General features: G+C 35.1%; 1 protein-coding gene across 4 annotated transcripts in view; it reads left to right on the plus strand.

Annotated features, from left to right (window-relative positions):
- The window catches only part of LOC140769973 (uncharacterized), a 62,520-nt gene that overhangs the window by 34,005 nt on the left and 8,582 nt on the right, over positions 1 to 19,933 (plus strand). For all 4 annotated transcript variants that reach the window (XR_012105972.1, XM_073110905.1, XM_073110916.1 and 1 more), the window contains exons 21-37: positions 661 to 852; positions 940 to 1,056; positions 2,829 to 3,100; positions 3,180 to 4,753; positions 4,842 to 6,016; positions 10,091 to 10,219; positions 10,293 to 10,445; positions 10,807 to 11,427; positions 11,513 to 11,584; positions 11,899 to 12,363; positions 12,443 to 12,629; positions 12,709 to 12,937; positions 13,039 to 13,413; positions 15,969 to 16,085; positions 17,245 to 17,518; positions 18,781 to 18,894; positions 18,965 to 19,048. Coding sequence is in view for 3 of the 4 variants with exons in the window: in XM_073110905.1 (XP_072967006.1) it covers positions 661 to 852; positions 940 to 1,056; positions 2,829 to 3,100; positions 3,180 to 4,753; positions 4,842 to 6,016; positions 10,091 to 10,219; positions 10,293 to 10,445; positions 10,807 to 11,427; positions 11,513 to 11,584; positions 11,899 to 12,363; positions 12,443 to 12,629; positions 12,709 to 12,937; positions 13,039 to 13,413; positions 15,969 to 16,085; positions 17,245 to 17,518; positions 18,781 to 18,894; positions 18,965 to 19,048 (6,150 nt within the window). In the remaining variant the exon portion in view is untranslated. The remainder of the gene's footprint in view (positions 1 to 660; positions 853 to 939; positions 1,057 to 2,828; positions 3,101 to 3,179; positions 4,754 to 4,841; positions 6,017 to 10,090; positions 10,220 to 10,292; positions 10,446 to 10,806; positions 11,428 to 11,512; positions 11,585 to 11,898; positions 12,364 to 12,442; positions 12,630 to 12,708; positions 12,938 to 13,038; positions 13,414 to 15,968; positions 16,086 to 17,244; positions 17,519 to 18,780; positions 18,895 to 18,964; positions 19,049 to 19,933) is intronic.

Raw genomic sequence — 19,933 nt, forward strand, 5'->3', positions numbered from 1 at the left:
AGTCGCATGACTGGTTTCGGCTGGGGGCTGATCCCGATCCGTTTCGACCGATCGGACTCAGGATTGGCTGAAACTTGGATCCTTAAATAGGATTTGATTTATTTTGGCTAATTAAATATATTAAGTGGTTGTCTTATTACCTAGTACCAAAAGATATTGGACAGATTTTCCTCTTCATCATATCGATAAGAGAGATTGTAAGAATTGGTTTACAACAGAAAATAATGTTTACTTGATTGGGAGGTTATTTTCTGCAATATTTGACCTATTTGATAATAAACTGGCGTAAAAGGTTCATTTACATCATCAATATAGTGATGCTCTTGCTCCTTTGTGAAAACAACTTGCTAATGTTAGCATCTGGACCTCATTATGTTGAGATCTGATGCTAATGTCATATACTGCCTTCCATGCATTCTTTCTTAGAAAGGAAACCTCAGTATAAGGTTGAATTCCTCTATCTTGAGGGCCTAAATTGGGGTAGTTATCAATGTTGCAGAGTGCATATTGAAACATTTTTAAATTGTTACCTTATATTAATATTATTAGCTGTTTTTAATGTTTATCTCTTTTTTTCTTTTATGCTTCATTTCATGTGTTTGATATTGACATCTATGATTAAATTGATTCTGTGACGTATCTTGAAATTGGAACTGATAGGTTTTAGAAGTAGAAGATGTATCCATAGTATCCAGGGATAAAACCAAGAACGGTTCCCGGATAGTTGAAAGTGATTACTTCCCTGAAGATATGGCTTCAACATGCAAAAACAATTTCACAGATAACCTCTCTCCTAGTTATGAATATCAAGATCTATATGATCATTTTGACATTGTACTTACAGGATTGCAGGTCAGATTTCATACTTCATATGCTGTATAATTTTTCTTTTTTCTGTATATTAACATGAGTACATTTGACTCATGTGAAATATTGCAGCTGAAGTTGATGATGCCTAATGGACATGCGGTTATCTCAATTGTTGACAAGTTTAATGCCTCAATTGTGTTTGGTCTGTGCATTTTGTTAGATGAACCAAAGTTGAAACAATTGGAGGTAATTGACATTTCCTGTACAGCAATTTTATGCTTTATTAGATAAAATTTTTTTTATGGTCACCCTGTCTGCAGTTACTTGCTTGTTATTTACTTGTTAGCTATATGCATTAATCTTCTCTTTGGCAAACAAAGGTTTCCTGTGTATTGTGCTGTGATAATCATTACCAGTTAAAGTGATAAATGTAAGCATTAAATCTTCTACCAATTTTACCATCTCGAAGCATTTGGGCTTTTATTAAATTGTCAATTGTTCTAAAAATTGATCTGACCGAATAAAGCTTGCGCCGAGCTCGAGCCTGGCTCTAGCTGATTTTGAGCGAGCTAAGTTGCGTTGAGCTTGCTCAAGCCCACGTCATTACACACATCGTCTGGGACTTAGAGTGATTTAGTAAGTTTCTGTTAAGGTTATCCTAAATGGCTAAACTTTTCCTATTTATCAACACTTGTATAAGGAAGTTTACAAAAGGGTGTAGAGCCATTTTATACAAAAATAAGGGGTCACTTATCAAAATCCAATAACGCAAGCATTGTACGCAAAAGGTCTCCAATATAGGGGATTATTTGGAATGTTTGCAGTTGAAGTTAGATCCATGTTTTAACTTTTCGGCATGGTTTGCCATATCGGCCGATCCGATTGGGATCGGCCAAACCCGATCCCAATCCAGGCTCAATCCGAACTCTTTCTTTTTTTCACTCTTTCTTTTCACTTTCTCTTTACTCTTTTTCTTTCTTTTATTTATTTTTTCTCTCCTTACATATAATCATTGTTTCTTTTACGGAGAGGTCTACCTCCGGTGAGCTTCGACAAACTTCGACAAACTCCGGTATATAATTTTATAATTAATTTTTTATTTTGCTATCATTTTTTTCATTTCTTCCACTCTCTCCCTTTTTCTTCTCTTTTCTTCTTCGTCTTTTTCTTCTTCTTTACTGCATAATAGTTTTGTTTTTGTTTGATTTTCTTCCACTCACGCTCTTTCTAATCTCTTCTTTTTTTTTTCAATTTTTATTGCACCATAGTTTTTTTCTTTTCTTATTTTGGTAAGCTTTTCTCTAAATTTTTAGAAGTTTTCCTGCATTTTTAAATAATATTTAGAATTTTATGTAATTAAAAAGTCCGATCCGATCTAGGCAACCGATACGATCGATACGTATCGTTTTTACGGAGGCCTATCCAGATTCCGATCCCGATTTTTCAAACCTTACTTTGTGGGACTTCTCATAACATGCCCTGTTTATGCTTAGGTTGTCATTTTACATCTTGTCTAGGAGAAAGGATATACTAGATCTTTTGGTAATTGTTTGCAAAGCCACAATTCCCTACTTCCACTTCAATATCTGAACAGACACATAGCAGGTTATTAAATGCCACTGCCCCAAGCTTCCGTCATGTATTTCACATAGCATTTATCCAAAGATTAGATCTTGCAATTTGCAACACCATAATATGGATAACAAATGAAGGAAGCATGACCTGATCTGGTAAATTACCAGGGAATTCCTCCTCATGCGGTTTAAGGTAAAATTTCAACCATGGATATAAGATTAGTAATTTCAAAATTTACTAATATTTGTAATAACTGTGACTTGTGTGCAAAGCTATGATCTGGAATTCCACTTCAAATATCTAAGGTAAGATATAGGAGTACTCTATGCCATTGTAATAGGCAAGCTGCATATAAAGTATTGACAAATGATTCCAGAAGAGCAAAAAAAGGTCCTCACAAAATGACAATATTCTGATACTAACCTTTTAATTTCATGTGTTAGGTTGATTGTACTGTGTCATTTGTGGCCATACACTTCTCGCTGACAATATATGGTGCCATTATTGGAGTAATTGGCTTCTTGAAAAGAAGAGCTGAACCAGTCAAAGAGAATGTTTCAAATATTACTAAAATTGATGAATCCAGGAAACCATTTTCTAAATTCTCTGTATTTCTCAAAGTAGACGAATTGAATCTTGATGTTGATGTTGATGTTGAAGATGATGCTAAGAAGAATCTAATTGTCTCCCTTATTGTAGGAGATATGGGAATCAGGTCAGTAATTCTGTCATATTTACATTCATCTGTTTAGTTTTTCACTTTGGAAATATATTACCATCCTCTGGAATTGTAGGTATACTGTGCAAGAGTTTACAGAAATATGGATTTGTATGAACATATTCAAGGTGGATGCTTCTAATATAAAGGATGAACCGAATTTTAATGTGTTATGCTTCTCAAGAAACATTGTAGATAGCAAGTTCCATCATGTGAACATTGAGCATGTTAGCAGAGGTTTGCCAGTAATTACATGGACTGGAAGTTCTTCATGTGATGGTTGCTTACAATTGCATTATCAGACACAGGAAGTTGAACAAATTGTTCACCATGAATACAAGCTGAGGTTAAATGATATTGATTTTCATATTCATCCTCAAATATATGGTATGATCCAGAAGTTTTGTGATGATCTTCAGTCAAAACATCCTTTATCAGATAATCATATTCACGAGTCCTTATTACTCAACAAGAATGTGACAGATTCCGAAATTTCTGATGCTAAGCTTCCCAATGTTGGCTTTTCCAATTTTTGTGATGACTCACAGTCTGGGTTTCCTGTGGATATATTTCCTTTTTGTTATAGTAAATATTCAGTTTTGCCATCGAATTTTGGAGGATCAGTCACCTATGATCTTCCAGATTTGAGAAGATTGCATGTTAACTTCAGTGGATGCTCCAAAATGAATTCAAATGCCTTGAACTGTGCAGAAAAAATGAATTCAGCCTTGAGATCTCTGCCTTGCAATAATAAAGCTTATTCATCTAATAACTCCAGCTATTTCAACATGATGAGTCTGGAGATGTCAATCAATGGAGTTCAAGCACATTTCCATGACTCTTCCTGCATTTTAGGGACTATTTCTGTTCCTTCATCTGTATCTTCACTTTCACTTCAATGTTCTGATTGTTGGGACTTACTAGTTTCGATTCAGGGCATAGTACTTTCATCATCTTGGTCCCCTGCAAATATTGATGAGCCTCTTTGGGGCCCATCTTCACCAAGTAATACTTCTATACTAAACATTCGTGTTAGAAAAGAAATATTTGATTCGTTATATCCATCAACTGAGATATGCATTGGCATTCAGAATGTTTGCTGCATATTGCCATCTGAATTTCTTGCATTGGTGATTGGATATTTTTCTTTGCCTGATTGGGCTTCTGTTGGAAATGAACATGATGCCCATGGAAGTGACAAATTTGAGGGTTCTCAGGACATACGTTGTGGTATCTCATTCAAATTTGAGATTGTTGAATCCACCCTGATATTACCTGCGGAAAGTCAAAATTGTTGTCTGAAGCTTACACTTCCGCTGCTATTTTGCAAATTCGTTCAATTTAGTAGCCTTGCAGATTCTGTTATGGATATCCCTTTAGAGTGCTTGATTTCAGAGAGTTCAGAGTCTGATAGGGTTGACATGATTAATGTGTTTGGAAAGAATTCATCTTTATCTCTTCTGTTACTGAATGACCAGCCAAATTTCCAATTAAAACTTGATAAATATATGTCTAATAGGACCCTTTCCCTTATTGAAAATCTTGATGTGGATCTCTGGATTAGGATACCTTGTAAAACTCCTTGTGAACAAGCTGCTTTGCCCACTTCCATTATGGCAAAACTTGGGAGTTGCAACATGATTGCTGAAGGTATATATTCTATCTGCAAAGTGCAAACTGTTTTTTCAATTTGTATTAATGTACACTTATATTTTCTTACTCTTGTTCTCTTGTACAGATGTATATTTCTTAGTTGGACTTGAAGCAATTGGTTGTATTCTTGATCAGTTCTCATCTGTTGGTAAAGATTCTAAAATGTATGAATCAGATGTTTTGCGATATTTGCAACTTAAGAGAAGCTTGAAGGATGAAACTACTGTTTCTGTTGAAATATTAAATGAATCCATCATTAGAATAAAATGTTGTGTCAAAGCATTGTCAATAATATTCTCTCGCTTGGACAAAAAGGATTTGGCTTCGTCAGAAACAGTTGCGAATTTACAGATGGCGCTTAATTTATCAGTTCTATTAATAAATGAGATACCAGACTCGCTTGACGTTGATATCTTCTCTCTAGTTCTGCAGTCATTTAACAGTTGCATTAAACTAGCATCATTCCCCTCAGGTTGTTCTATTCCTTCACATCTTTCCATCAACTTCTCCAGGCATGCTAACAGAGGAAATGAAGTTTCCATTGTTATACCATTTCTTGATGTTTGGTTATACTTGAATGACTGGAATAATCTCATCAGCCTTCTCTCCTCTTATACAAGGCAGGCAGATAATACGCCATGTTCATCTGTTGGAAGTCCACAAGCTTTGGCTCATGTATTGGGTTCTCCAGCTTCAGTTTGTTTTCCACCTGAATTTATTGGAAAGGAAGATGGTAATTTCTCCATAAGATCTGAGAACATTACTGTTTCATTTCATGTACCTATCTGGGAGAGGGGAGGAGATAATTCTGAATGTCACATGACTGAAGTGCCAGTGCTAGCACAGGAAGATAATTCACCCCATATGTCAAAACATTACAGGTTTTTGAAGTTCTCTTTTCAGAGTAAACAATTAGAAATGTGTATAGGTGAGAGGTATGTGAATTTGAAATGTCATTTGGACAGACTGAAGATAATGCTAGAGACTATTCAAGAACAGAAAGATACCTCCATTCTGTTTATACACATACGTCAGGTTAAAGTAGGAATCAGTTCACATGGAAAACAAGGAGAGTTGGTTCATCTTTTCTTTGAAGTACTAGCAGAATCATTCGATGTGGGCTTTTCACATCAAATATTCAATTTTTGGAGTAACACTCTACTCAAAATTCCTGAAGCAACATATTCTTCTCTTCCGTATCATTGCCTGGTTCTAAAACTTCAGTTAAGGAAGGGTTCTTTTTTAATAAGTGATGGGAGGGTATGTTGTTATCGTTAATATTGTGAAACATTTACATTCATGTATTGGTTTACCTTTACATTTATGATTATAGTGATGCATGAAAGGGTTTAGCTATATATTGAATTTCTCTATGGTAACAACAGATATCCATAATATTAGACAACATTTATATTATATATCATTTCACATTTACTTTGACAACTAAAGTGATCCGTAAAAGGGAGTTGCTGTATATTGATTCTATTTAGGTCAGTATTGGTTATACTTTTTTTACTGATAGGAGGCATTTACTAGAATCAGGGCATTTTACTTGGTTTCTTTTGGGGTATTTTGGGCAAATGCTGAGGCATGGATTGTCATGTCACTTGTGCTGCCATGTACCATACTGAAGATATAACATTATAACCACATTTTACAGTAGAGAAATTTGATGATACCCTGGTGTGATGATTTCAGAAGCACCCACAATATGTGGGAATTAAGCGACCAAGTAACTCATGCACTATAAATATCTAAAATAGTACGTGTTATGCATATGCAGGTGTTATGCTGTCTAGCAATATAAATATTTAAACTAGTATATTATTTTTAATACATATTGTATATGTATATTAATAAAATGATAAATAGATACATGGCCAAATGATTTGTAGAATAAAATCTTCAATTGAATCCTATCTACAAATTGAATGGTACTGTATAATTATATTGTCACCCTGGTGGTGCATGTGTAATAATTCTAACAATTATCGTAGGTCGATAACTTTCACCAACAAAATATGAGTACCAAGAAACTTCATAAAGTAGCTAGACATACATATAGAACGCAACATAATATACATAATACAATTACGAAATACTTAAAGTAGGGTTAGAGACGAATGAACTTGTCAATGAGTTTCAATTTTTAGAATAATGATAGAACTTACAAATGTCATGTGCATGGGTAGGCACTTATCTATATGCAACACATATCTGGTATTCATACATGGTATATATGGTATGCATGGAGTTCATATTTGGTATGTTGGGTTGCCAAAACGTATGGGCGAATTTCCTTGCCGTGCTGATACCCTGTCAGCATGGAATGTGCTGTCAACACACCCTTGTGTTCCACCAGCACACTAACGTACCTCTAAATAGCAATCTTTTAAGGGTATATAAATTTATTGTAAGTTCTAATATATGTCTTAAAGCTGACAATTGAGTCTTTTATCCCGAAATAAGGTTGTAAAAAAATTAAATATGTATTAGCCAGCATTAAGAGTCTTTTATCCCTAGATAAGGTTGTAAGAAACTTAAATATGTATTAAATCTGACATTAGAGTCTTTTATTTCTAGATAAGATATAAAATACTTAAATTTAACAATAATCATGTAGAAATATGATTCAACACATAATATCAAATAGTTATAAAATAATTTCTTTTTCCTTTGGTTCTGTGTTTGAAGAATATTTGACATTAGATCCAACACAAAATCCTAGAGCTATGTAGAATGAGTTTGTAAATCTAGTTTCATTTTTTGCTACATTTAGGATGGATAATCTCAGATTGATTGCTATGCCAAAGAAATTAGGAAGAATAAATAAGAAAGGCATATCTTTTGATGGGATTTGAACCTCCCATCCTTAGATCGGTCTCCTATCCTAGATCTCACGTTCTTTTCATTTACTTCTTTTTGGTTTGAGAAATAAGTCTATGAACAGAGAGACCTCAAAAAGGGGTCTCCTTGAGTAAGCTAAATAGGTATTATGCGATATTGAGAATGTGCCACTTGGCACTCAATACCCTATTTGTACCCCATGCTAGGTGACAGGGCACGATTGGCACGACCCACGCTGATTGTCATGACAATCTTTGCTTATGTGCACATGCAACCACATGAGAGTACATATGCAATAATATTGGTTAAAGAATATGCTAGGGCACATGTATATATGTAGTCCTAGCAACCTACCTCTACCACCTATTTGACTGAATATAACAATGATAAAAACGATGCCCTTCTGTCCTTGATTGTTAGATTGTTATAAGGTTCATTTTGAGCCTTTGAAGGGCTTATGACCTTACAAATTATTTGCTGAGTTTATGAATTACTCCAATACAGTCTTGGGGAGGACTGATAGGGTGGGACCTTTCATAAAATTTAGTATTGATATGCACAAATTTCAAAATACAAAAGGATTAGGCTTCGATATTTCAATCCAATGATAGCTGTGCCACCATTGGCACGGCACGTGTTGGTCGGCATAGGGCGTGCCAAGTGGCACATCTCGACACACCTCGTCGTGCCACTGCTAACATTTTGAATAAATTTTTTAAGATATTTAAGATGTTTTTAGATCTTCGATAGGTCAATCTTTAATTTTTAGTTTAAATATATGTATTAAAAGTTTAAAACCTTTATTATAATGTTTTATCTTTAGATTGTTTTTATAAATGACCTATTTTATTAAAGATAAAGCACAATTAAATATAAATATTATTCAACACATACTATGTTTGAAGACATTTATTAAAACTAATATTAATTATTGAACACTCCATAATATAATTGAACATATAATATTAGTTGATAATAGTTTAATAAATAAAATTAATATCAAGTTGAACGTTAAATGACGAGGAAAATCAAAGACTTCATTTGCTGGTACAAAAATAACACGAGCATATTATATTAAATACTGTCGATATCCTTCAAAACTCATTTACTAATAGTATTGCTGGTTGTAACATCTGACATAGTTTTCGCACAAATAAGAATTTTATATTTATCTTATGATATGATATGGATATTGAATATGCACGGGAATGAATGACACTGGTACAGGCACAAACACACTATAAGTATATGCAAGATTTTGGCTCTAGTGTGTGTGATTAATATGATGGTAATTATGATGAACTCATATTATTTTGTGGAAGCACCTCTCTTAATGTTTAACTATCTACAAACCCAAGTTTTCTGTAAAAATAATACTTCTCTGAGAAGGTTATGTAACAGAGACGCATGTCTCATCTCCATCATCACCGTCGCTAGACTGAGTCTCATTATTATCACCATCCTGAGTCTCGTTATTATCATCATCACCATCACCATCATTATTATTATCATCAATTTTATTTAAGCATTCTAAATGATCAATTGATCAGTTGGTTTGATAATAATTGATGAAAATAGAATTTTTTTAAAAAAAAATGGCTCCACATAACAATGACCGGCACGGGTGCCAATCAGCACAAGTCGACACATACTAGCACGGCCATCCATGTTTCAATCTATCAATCTACTTATTGTAGTTCATCCATGGAAATTCCTCAGGAGAAAACTATTCTTTTCTTGATTTCTTTGCTTGAGATTCAAAATGTCTAAAATAGGCTTGAATAAGTCAACTTCGCCATCATTGAAACATATCATTCAATTCTTCCTTTAGTAGGGAAGGTTTGGGAGAAAAGTTCATCCATTGCAAATTCCATCAAATTTGACATTTTGAAGATAGTATATGGATGAAAGTATGATATCAAACAATACTGCATTTTGTCTGTAAAACTTTAACTTATCCTGCTATACGATGTTTCTGTCTTTGTGTACAAGGAGATGATCATAATTTAGTTAAAAGAAAGCAGGTGTACAATCATATAACACTTGAATAACTATTATACTGAGTTGGTATTTATTCTTTCAATTTTACCATTTTTGGCTGAACCTAACCCTACATAATAGGATTGGAAAGAAGGATTAGTGATTTGAGATCCATATCTTTGTAGAACACATTCTAAACGTACAGTGGGATCTTTGAGAAATGTGAGGACAAGTATGACATTTGTACAAATGTTATTCTTAGAAATGTTTTTTTTTTTTGAGTTATTGGATGAGCTCTCATTCTTGGATTATTTTTTAGTAGTGATCTCATCTTAGATTCATATGTAATTTGCTCACAATTTGACTTTTGATGTACAGATGTTTATATTTTCCTTTTTGGTGTCTATGTATTGTATGACCTGATGGTGTATATGGTCTATGCATGAGAAATGCCAACTTTGCTTATAGCTTCTTCAGTGTTTCTGACCTGCTATTGTCTTTGTACAGTGGAGCCATCATGGACCCATCCTAGAGACCTTAGTTAGAAACATATTTGTTCATATTGAGCAAATCAATGATACGATGGAAGCTTCAGCTCTTGCTGATCTCTTAGTTAACTACAATAACATTGACAAGGTATAAATATTTGTGCTTCAATTAGCCTTCTCATTGTGCATGTGTTGTTGGAGTAACGATGCAAACTTTGTAGGTTATGTGGGAGCCTTTCATAGAACCCTGGAGCTTTCATCTAAATTTGAAAAGAAACTTTATTGGGAATCGGATGGACATATCTGCACATACTGATGTTTACTTGAAATCAACGAAGCAGCTGAATATGAATATAACAGAACCATTTATTGAGGTATAGTATCTGCGATTTGTAGACTTGTAAATTATTTTGAATGTGTTGAAGAGAAAATTCCTGGTATAGCATTTCATACAAATCTCTCCAACTGTCTAAGGCCGTCCTACTTCACTTGTTATTTACAATTGCTACAATCAACAGTCTTCCTCTGTTTTACTGCAATAAATAGTAAATGACTTTGTATTGCTATTAACTTTGAGTTTGTACATAAGCTGCTTCAGAGCTTTCTCTCTAAGAAGAATTTCACCGAGCACTGGTTTCCTGGAGTGGCTGGAACCTGATAGTAGCCAATACTGGCTAGTTATATAGCTCTGTTTTTCTTCCTTGTATGCTTGCTGATATTCATAATCTTATGCAGGCTGTCTTCAGGCTTTGTCAAATGATTAAAGATTCTTGGAATCCAAGCGGAGATGGACTTCGTGAAGATCAGAGTAATCTGGGGTTTAGAAATGTGGATGATATACAGACCAGAAGATATGCCCCCTACATTCTCAGTAATGAAACATCTTTGCCGTTTAGGTTCCGTGTGTTTCGTGGTCCTGTTAATTCAGATGATATGGGCAGCTTCTCAGTAATAGATGAAAATACTGTGCAAGCAGGATATTCTGTTCCAATTTATGTTGAAGAAACACTTGATGAATTCTTTTTTCAACACAGGGGAACTCGTTCTTCTGAACAACTTGTTGAGAAAAGATTGAATTCAGTGGCACATCATATGATTTCCATTCAATTTGATGGAACTTCTGGGTCCTCCAAACCCATGTCAATGGATTTTGTGGGTGTCTACTTCTTTGAGATAAACTTCTCTAGAAGTAAACAGCCTGATTTTATTGAAATAGAAAGAGAATATGTTGCCTCATCATCTAATCGAAAAACAGACGGAAGCTATAAAAGAGGGTGGAATGATGGATTAGTTGTCCCTGTGGTATTTGAAGTTTCAATGCAGAACTACAGCAAGATGATTCGACTGTACTCAACTGTAGGTGTTATCAAACACCACATTTCTTTGCTATTTCTTTCTGTTGTTATGTTCTCATGATCTGGGGACTTATTTCTTACAACAGGTCATACTCTTAAACACAACATCAATGCCGCTAGAGTTGCGTTTTGATATACCATTTGGTGTCTCTTCAAAGGTATATCTGTAACTCTTATAGGTTATGGAAAATTTGGAAAACTAACTGAAGTATATTTGTAACTCTTATAGTTTCTTTAAAATAATTCTTCGTTACTGCAAGGCACCAACTGAAGCTCCTCTTTATCGTCTTCATTCTTTTCTTAAAGCAAGTGCTTCCTTGTGAAAGCGAGGAATAGTTGTTAATTTCATCTGCTACTCTTTTGTTGAGTCAGCATTTACCTGTCCAGTGACCATCTTCTTTAAGTTTTTTGTACTTTCCCAGTTCCGAGCTCCTTAAGAATGAGAAAAAAATATTTCTAAGTTCTTTTTCAGGTTTTAGGACCTATATATCCAGGCCAAAAGATTGCACTGCCTTTACATTTGTCTGAAGCTGGTCGAATCAGGTGGCATCCAGTTGGAACTGATTACTTGTGGAGTGAAGCGCATTCATTATCAAGTTTGCTTTCACAAGAAAACAGGCTTGGATTCATGAGATCATTTGTGTGCTATCCTTTTCATCCCAGTGGTGATCCATTTCGCTGTTGCATATCAATTCAGGATTATAGCCTTTCTTCATCAGGAAGTGCAGAAAAAAGTCTGCGTCACTATGCACATGGGTATGGGAAGCCAACTATCAAACGTGATAGCCGAAGGGGTTTTGAACAGAAAGTGACGAAGAAACATTTTATACGGCATGTGAGGTTAACTACTCCATTTTTGGTGAAGAACTATCTTCCCACAAGCTTATCCTTGACGATAGATGGGTGTGGAGTTGCAAATTCTGTTTCCCTATCGGAGGTCTGTTGTATATTGATGTTGATTGCTTCTTTGTAAAGAAAGTATGTTTAACTTAACTTTCTATATTTTTACTGTTCAGATGGCTACTGCTTCTATTTTTCTTGTTGACTCTTCACATGACCTTGGGATCACCTTCCATATTCAAGGATATAGTTCTATCTTATCAAAGTTTCCTCGTGCAGAGCAATTCTCTGTTGCAGCCAAGTTAAATGTGTCAAAGTTTTCTATAACAGAGAAACTTGCCTTCTATTCTGATGCTTCCAGCTGTAAGTACTTTGGTCAATCTTGCTGATTTCTTGATATTCTGTGTCATCTCCATGTCTAGCATATGAATATATTTTGTAGGTCCTCTAAATGTAACTCTTGAGAAATCAATGGATGCATACTGTGGTGCTCGAGAGCTGTGTCTTTCAGTTCCATTCTTGTTATACAATTGCACAAACCTGCTGCTTACCATCATAGAGAGTAACCAGGAAAGGACTAGAAGTTCTCTTACAATCCCTTCTAGTTACAATATTATTGGGGGTGAAAGACATTTAGCTGGAAAGGACGGACTTGCTCTTCTATCTCTCGGGTCAGAATCTTCTCCTGTATTTTGAATATTGATAGATGCACTTTCTCTCTGACAATATTTCCTGAAAGACCGTAGTGACCTGTATTAGTGGTTTTGCGCAGGTGTTTTCCGTCTAAAATATCTTCAGCAGGTAGTGTAATTGGACAACATTCATCTTATTCATCAAAAAAGGTTGGAATTGGCAACATTGCTGATGAGGGAGCCTGCAGAGTGGCTAATGCACATATGTATGCTCCTTCTGGCTATGTTCCTACTACTGAGCTTTTAGTTAAGCTTAGTGCATCTCTTCCTGAGAGAAGTGAAAATACTCGGAGCTCAAATTGGTCAAGCCCATTTTCCCTTGTCCCTACAAGTGGTTCAACTAATGTTGTCATTCCGGAGCCATGTCATTCTGGTGCATTTTTGATTTCAGCAACATCAGTACCTGTTTCTGGAGAACTTTCTGGGAGGACAAGGGTTATTACTTTCCAACCAAGGTAATCTCAGGATTGCTACTTCCAATAGGACAGTCAATGAAATATTTTCATGCTATATATTGTATTCTTGTATTAGGTGCTGAAAAAGTTAGAATAATTTTATACTAATGTTGTTTCTCAATAAGACATACTGATTCTTTTAAGGGATGAGAGGTTCTTCATTAGACAGCGTTTTACCTTTTGTCATTTATAAATTATAACAGTAAAATATATGCGTGTCATGAGAAGCTTATTGGGACTTTGTTTTATTCAAGGATTTCCTTGCCAAGTGGAATGGGGCATGCCTTAGATCTGCAAAGCAGATGGCATGGCGCATGCCATGCTGAGTATGGGCATGGCATGGCGTAGCATAGTAGCCGTGGCATTGACACATCCTACAAGAGTAATTTAGCATTAAATAATTATGCAACACACAAAAAATGCTGATCAATTATTTGTGATTGGGATGGAGGGATCAATGTCACCTTTTTTTGGAATGACATTTTTTTATGGGGTTGCTAAAATCAGGGAGGATATTTGGCTCAGCCAATCCAGGCCTTTTAGGTCTTCTTGTCGGTTTCACAACCATGTCAGACCTGATAGAAGATAGTGACATTAAAGTCTAGCTTTTTTGTGGACTCTTATTGTCAAGAAAAGCTTTTGTTTTCATTCTTTTCTCTTCAGACAAACTCTCATCTTGTAAAGAACCCCTGAGTTGAAGAAAATAACATGGGCTAAGTTCAGAGTTAGGTGTTATTTTTCACCCATAGCTCCTGTGGCATCCCTTTTACAGCTTACTAGTTAATCAGATGCAAATTATACTACTAGAGATATTTTCATTCATTTGATGTGCTTCGCCATTTTGATAGTTTCCTTGTCTTTTACTGTTGTTGAGCAGTGAAATGTCACAGAGCATTTATGAGCAACCAGCATTATATGTGCTAGTTGTTTTTTTAAATTAGACTTCTGAGGTGGCAAGCATGGTGCTGCTTGATGCAACGGGTACAAAGAATATATGAGAGAGGGGGTGGAGAGAAAAAGAAGAGAAGTTTATCGACATACTATTATCTATCGTTGCGGTGGAGAGAGGGAGGAGAGGATGAGTATTGTGACCCTTAGTAAACGTAACATTGAGGTTAAGTGTTCCCCATGCCCCTCTTGCAACCACAATGATTGTCGAGGGTTAATCATCCCCTTCCTTTCTAGCAATGATGGAGGGGTGTAGATAGCGAGTCCAATACACTACAATTGATGGGAACATGATGCATCTGGTACCATAGAAAAGATGTGTTTCTCGTGTCGGGAATCTTTCAACCATGGTTCCAAGTTTTAGCTGATCCCAATCCAGGGCTGAAACTCAGTCCAATGACTAGTATCAGCCGGATACTAGATCCATTTCGAGTCGGGATCAACCGTACTGGTTGAAATTGACCAAAATCAGGAGAGAGAAAGAGAGACAAAGATAGAGGGAATAAGAAAAGAGAGAGAGAGAGAGAGGAGAGAGAAAGAGATAAAGAAAGCTCATTGGAGGGAGTGAGAAGGAAAAAGAGAAAATACCTTGTCGGAGGGAGTCGGAGAAACATCGTTGAAGAAAAATCGGAGAGGAAGAGACCGAGAGAGAAGGGAGTCAATGAGGGAGAGGGAGAGGAGAGAGGAGAGAGAATCAGAGAGGGAGAGATTGAGAGAAGGGAGTGAGTGAGGGAGGAGAGAGAGTTGATGAGAGAGAGGAGTCGGTGAGGGAGAGAATTAGTGGGAGAGGAGAGTTAGTAGGAAAGAAAATTAATAAGAGAGAGAGGATGGGAGAGAGTTTGATAAGAGAGAGTTAGAGAGGGAGAGAGTGAGTGGTAGAAAAGAAAGATAGAGATTGAGAAAATAATATTTAATTTTTAGTTTTCTAGATTTTATATATGAATAATTTATATATCTTATTATCATTAATTTTTAAAAGTTTTCTATATTTTAATTTTTTTAAAAGAAAATAAAAACTGATACGAATGGCTGATACTGTTGATATCGCCGATATGGTAGATACATAATGTTTATTTGGACGGCTGATTTCAATCCTGATTCTGATATTTGGAATATTGCTTCCAACATAAGATGTGCCGCTGCACAGTACTGACTCCACATAGGTCCTTCACTATTAGGTATGGTCGGGTGTGTAAATGCAGAAAACCTGCTACAATTTTACTTTTATATGATTGGAATTACACTAGTTTGAACTTCTATTCATGCTACAGATTATGCCACTTATGTATGTGCATTGCCTATATCTTGCTGGAGGGAGATGTTGTATATATTATTCCTTCTGTAAATGTAGTAGCAGAAATATGCATTCAATAGGTCATGTTGGAGTAAAATGAAGCAATATCTGTTGGTTGTGTATTACAGCAAGTGAAATTCTTATCTGACTTTGCTATTGTGAGTATTGTCTCCTGTCTGTATCAGAGTAGGCTGAGGAAGGTTATTATGTCTGATAGTTCATTTAATTTGATTCTGTATCAATTTTCTCACTCACTTGGTAACTCTAATTATATATATTTATATGTGTGTGTGTGTGCTTTTTTTTCTTGTAGATATGTGATCTGTAACGCATGCAGCAAGGACTTGTTTTACAGACAAAAGGGAACAAGTAACTTTCATCGTTTGGGTGCTGGGAAACATTCTCATCTTCATTGGTCTGACACCACAAGGTTTTTGCCTTCAGGCTTTTTAAAAGAAAATGATATCATATTTGTAAATATTGATAAATATGAATACTGATTTTATTCTCTTCTGTAGGTATGGACAAAATTCTTTAATACTATGTCTTTTGAAACACTTTATGAGCATTTCTACTTAGTTTTAATTTGTTATGAAGACTGTTGCATTTTGATAGAAGCAGGCTTTCCTTTCACAACTATAGTATTTATAATTTTCTCATTCATAACTTAATAGTTAATTGTGTCACCAGAATGGCATATACGGTACAGTGCTGTTTGGCACTACTTCATTTAGATGAATTGGCATCAAGCTTCTATCTGCTTTTTTATGTTGTTGCATATGTCATCTCACTTGGGGTCATAATCGATTTCAAAGTTCCAGATGTCCTTCCAGAGTGATTTGAAAGGGAAAATTTAGCAATTGAATATGAAGTTAGGTTTTGATTTTGAAGGAAAGAAATGTCTGTTATGCTTAAGCATTAGAAACTAATGTCCAAAAGTTAGCTTGATGTTGAGGGACGGGGTATATATATTGACACTAGGGGAAATCAAATTCTCAGCCTCAGATGGCAGCTGTCTTCACGAGGTGCAACATAGAAATCCATAAAATCTAGAGATGATTGTATTTACTATTGAAGCTATTTGATGCAAGCTCAAATGAGCTAATATCAGCTTGAGTGTGATGATTTAAGTGACGAGAGTAAAATTCAAGCTCAAGGACAGGTTGTTAAACAAATAATCAAGCTCAACCCGAAAGCTGCAATTGATCAAAGGTGTAGGATCTTGTGTGGGCAATGAGTTATTCAGCACCCTCTAGTTGATGAATCAATTCAAATCCCTCTAGTTGATGAATCAATCATTTGAATTTATTGAAGACTAAATGAATCTGCCCTATGGTGCCTTTCTCAATGCATAACAGTTAATAGTCAGTATAAAAGTGGTGTGTTGTTTTTCAAATTGTATTGTATCAAATTATTTTCAAAATTTTGTATCTTGCACTGCTGTTTAGAATAATTATTGTAGACTTTACTGTTAAGAAATATTTTCATTTTTTATCCCTCGACTGATTTTATATAATCTGGATTGTCCAACACTGTAATAGCTATATATTCATTTATTTTTCTCAAACATTATATTTGAATTGTTGCAGAGAGTTGCTTGTTTCCATTCGATTTGATGGACGTGGGTGGCTGTGGTCAGGCAGCTTTCTTCCTGATTGCCTAGGAGACGCTCAAGTGAAAATGCGAAATTATGTCTCCGGTGAATCAAACATGGTTCGAGTTGAAATACAGAATGCTGATTTGGCTACCAGCAATGAGAAAATCATCAATAGAACTAATGGTAGTTCCACTGCACAACTAATCCTGTTGTCTGACGATAAGACTGGGTTTATGCCATACAGGATAGACAATTTCACGATGGAGGTAATTATTCTTCATTGATTACAATATTTCGAAATTTACTTGGTTTTTTCTTATCTTGGAAATCTTAGTTCCTTTACTGGTAATTCAATTTATAGATGGAATGTGTTTCTGTTGTACTAATTTAATCAATGGTGACAATTTTTGACCTGACATGATAACCTAAGACAAATCCAAAGGTTTTACATAGATGTGGGTTTAATATAACTGAGTTTGGGTCATAAACGAGTTGAACCGCCTAACCTAATTATTAGATAGGTGTGTTCGTGTTTATCACTTCAATGCATTTAAGTTTTATACAATTTATGATCTCAACCCTTTTATGGTCCAACAACTTGATTGACCCGAATAACCCTTTTATAAGTGGAATAAGTCAATAAACCAGTTCATAATACCAATAAGTTATGTAAACTTGAATAACTTGTGTAAACCGTTTAAATCTAATCCATTTCATGGGTTACATGGGTGACCCATGTAACATTTTGAATAAATGAGTCATGTTTAATATTGCAACCTGTTTAATAAGCAGGTTGTGTTTGTGTTGACCTGAACTTGACCCGAACTGGCCTGACATGGACCCGACCCAATTTCCACTCATAATGTTAATCGACTTGTCCATGATTTCTTATATCACAATTATAGAGAGGCGAGACTGCACAGAGATAATGAGGAAGGAAATTATGACATCTCGTCGACAGAGGACATTACTCAAGATCAAATTAGATGGTGGTCACCTTTTCACATGTTGCTTACAACTAACTGGTCAGTCACAACTCACAATGTCCCTATTGAATGCAAAAACTCAAGCTGAATGCATATTTGTCGACTTTTATGTCTTAAAATTTTGATTTGTTATAGATTTCACAAGGTATTTTAACCTTTGTATAATTACAATTAATAGCTATTAGTTTTACGATGGAGAAAGGCAGTGACAAACATGTCTTCTAGTGCTTGAAATTCTTTAATTCAAAGATGGTGACATATTAAAGTGAACATTTAAAATGTTCTTTAGCATCACTATTTAAGAGGGTCAAGCTCTTTTCTTCTTTTTATCTTTTTTCCCTTTGTGTAGTAGACCAAGTTGGAGAAACTTGGTAAATAGCTTAAAGTCGATTGTAAGAGTTGCACAGATAGACCTTTACTTGAATCAGCATTTCATAGTGATTAATCTTTTACCGAAGTAATGATCATAAGCTGCTTATGTAGTTATAACATTTCTTTATCTGTAGACTATCTTCTTGATTTCTTGTTTTTTAATTTTTCAGAGACTGCGGATTTATCAACAGAGGTGTGAATCCATTGAAACAATTGTGTATCCTTACACGTCATGCCAATATGCTTGGGATGAACCTTGCTACCCTCATCGGCTTGTAATTGAGGTACGCAAAGTTTAGATTTGTTATTTTATCTTCATTGTCCATATGAGTAGTCTCTCATTTTGTGTACTAGGTGCCGGGCGAGCGAATTTTGGGTATGTACAGTCTTGATGATGTATACGAATACATGAATGTGCTCCTTCCTTCGACATCAGAGGTATTCATTAAGTAATTTTAATTTATGAAGCTATGGGATGTCTCAAACAGCTTCTGATGATTATACAGTTAAGCAAATACCCAAATCATATTTTTGCCTGCTTCACACTAGCACCTCTTTAACAATTTTTTTTTTCAGTTAACATTTCTCTTGAAACATGTCATGGAATAATCTTTTTCATTTTGAAGGGTGCACTTTGACTAGTTGCCTAAATTTTAAGATGGCGACAAGTTGTCCCCTGAAATGTAATCATTTAAGTAAACTGACTAAGAGAGCATTTCAGATACTAACCTGGAGCACTCGCTCAATTATCAATTATTATGTTGTGAAAATTGAAGAGTTCTAATTTTTATTCCTCTTCTCGTTAAGTTATCATGCTCATATGAGTTTAAATCTATAAAAGTTCTTAAGAGGATCAATATTTATCTTACAATCAAAGCAGATAACTATGCAATGAAGTGTAGAACTATTAGTTGATCATTACTCTGATTTGTTTGTTAGACATAGTCTCCTTTACGGCTGGTATTTAAATCCAATGACTGAATACAACCTGATGGAATCTAATTTTCAACTTAACCATTTCATTTTGGGTTTTAGGATGGTTAAAATTCACCATGGCATGTGACAATTTCCACTAGAAACCAAAAGGACAGAATAATGAAAGGACCTATTTGATGATTTTGAATAGTTGAGGGGGTCAAGTTGTAGAAAACAAAAGATAATTATGGAAAAGTGAAATGATCTATAGTTGAGGAGTTAAAAGTGTAACTTATGGCATTAAACTCATTAGTTATGACTCTTGTGACCATCACTGACCACCTCATTAGGATTGGAGTTGGATTTGATTGGTGAAAGTCTCACTTGAAATATTTTGCAATACACTTG

Source organism: Typha angustifolia, chromosome 2 (assembly GCF_048772165.1).
Source record: "Typha angustifolia cultivar Huaian chromosome 2, ASM4877216v1, whole genome shotgun sequence".
Classification (NCBI taxonomy): Eukaryota; Viridiplantae; Streptophyta; class Magnoliopsida; order Poales; family Typhaceae; genus Typha; species Typha angustifolia.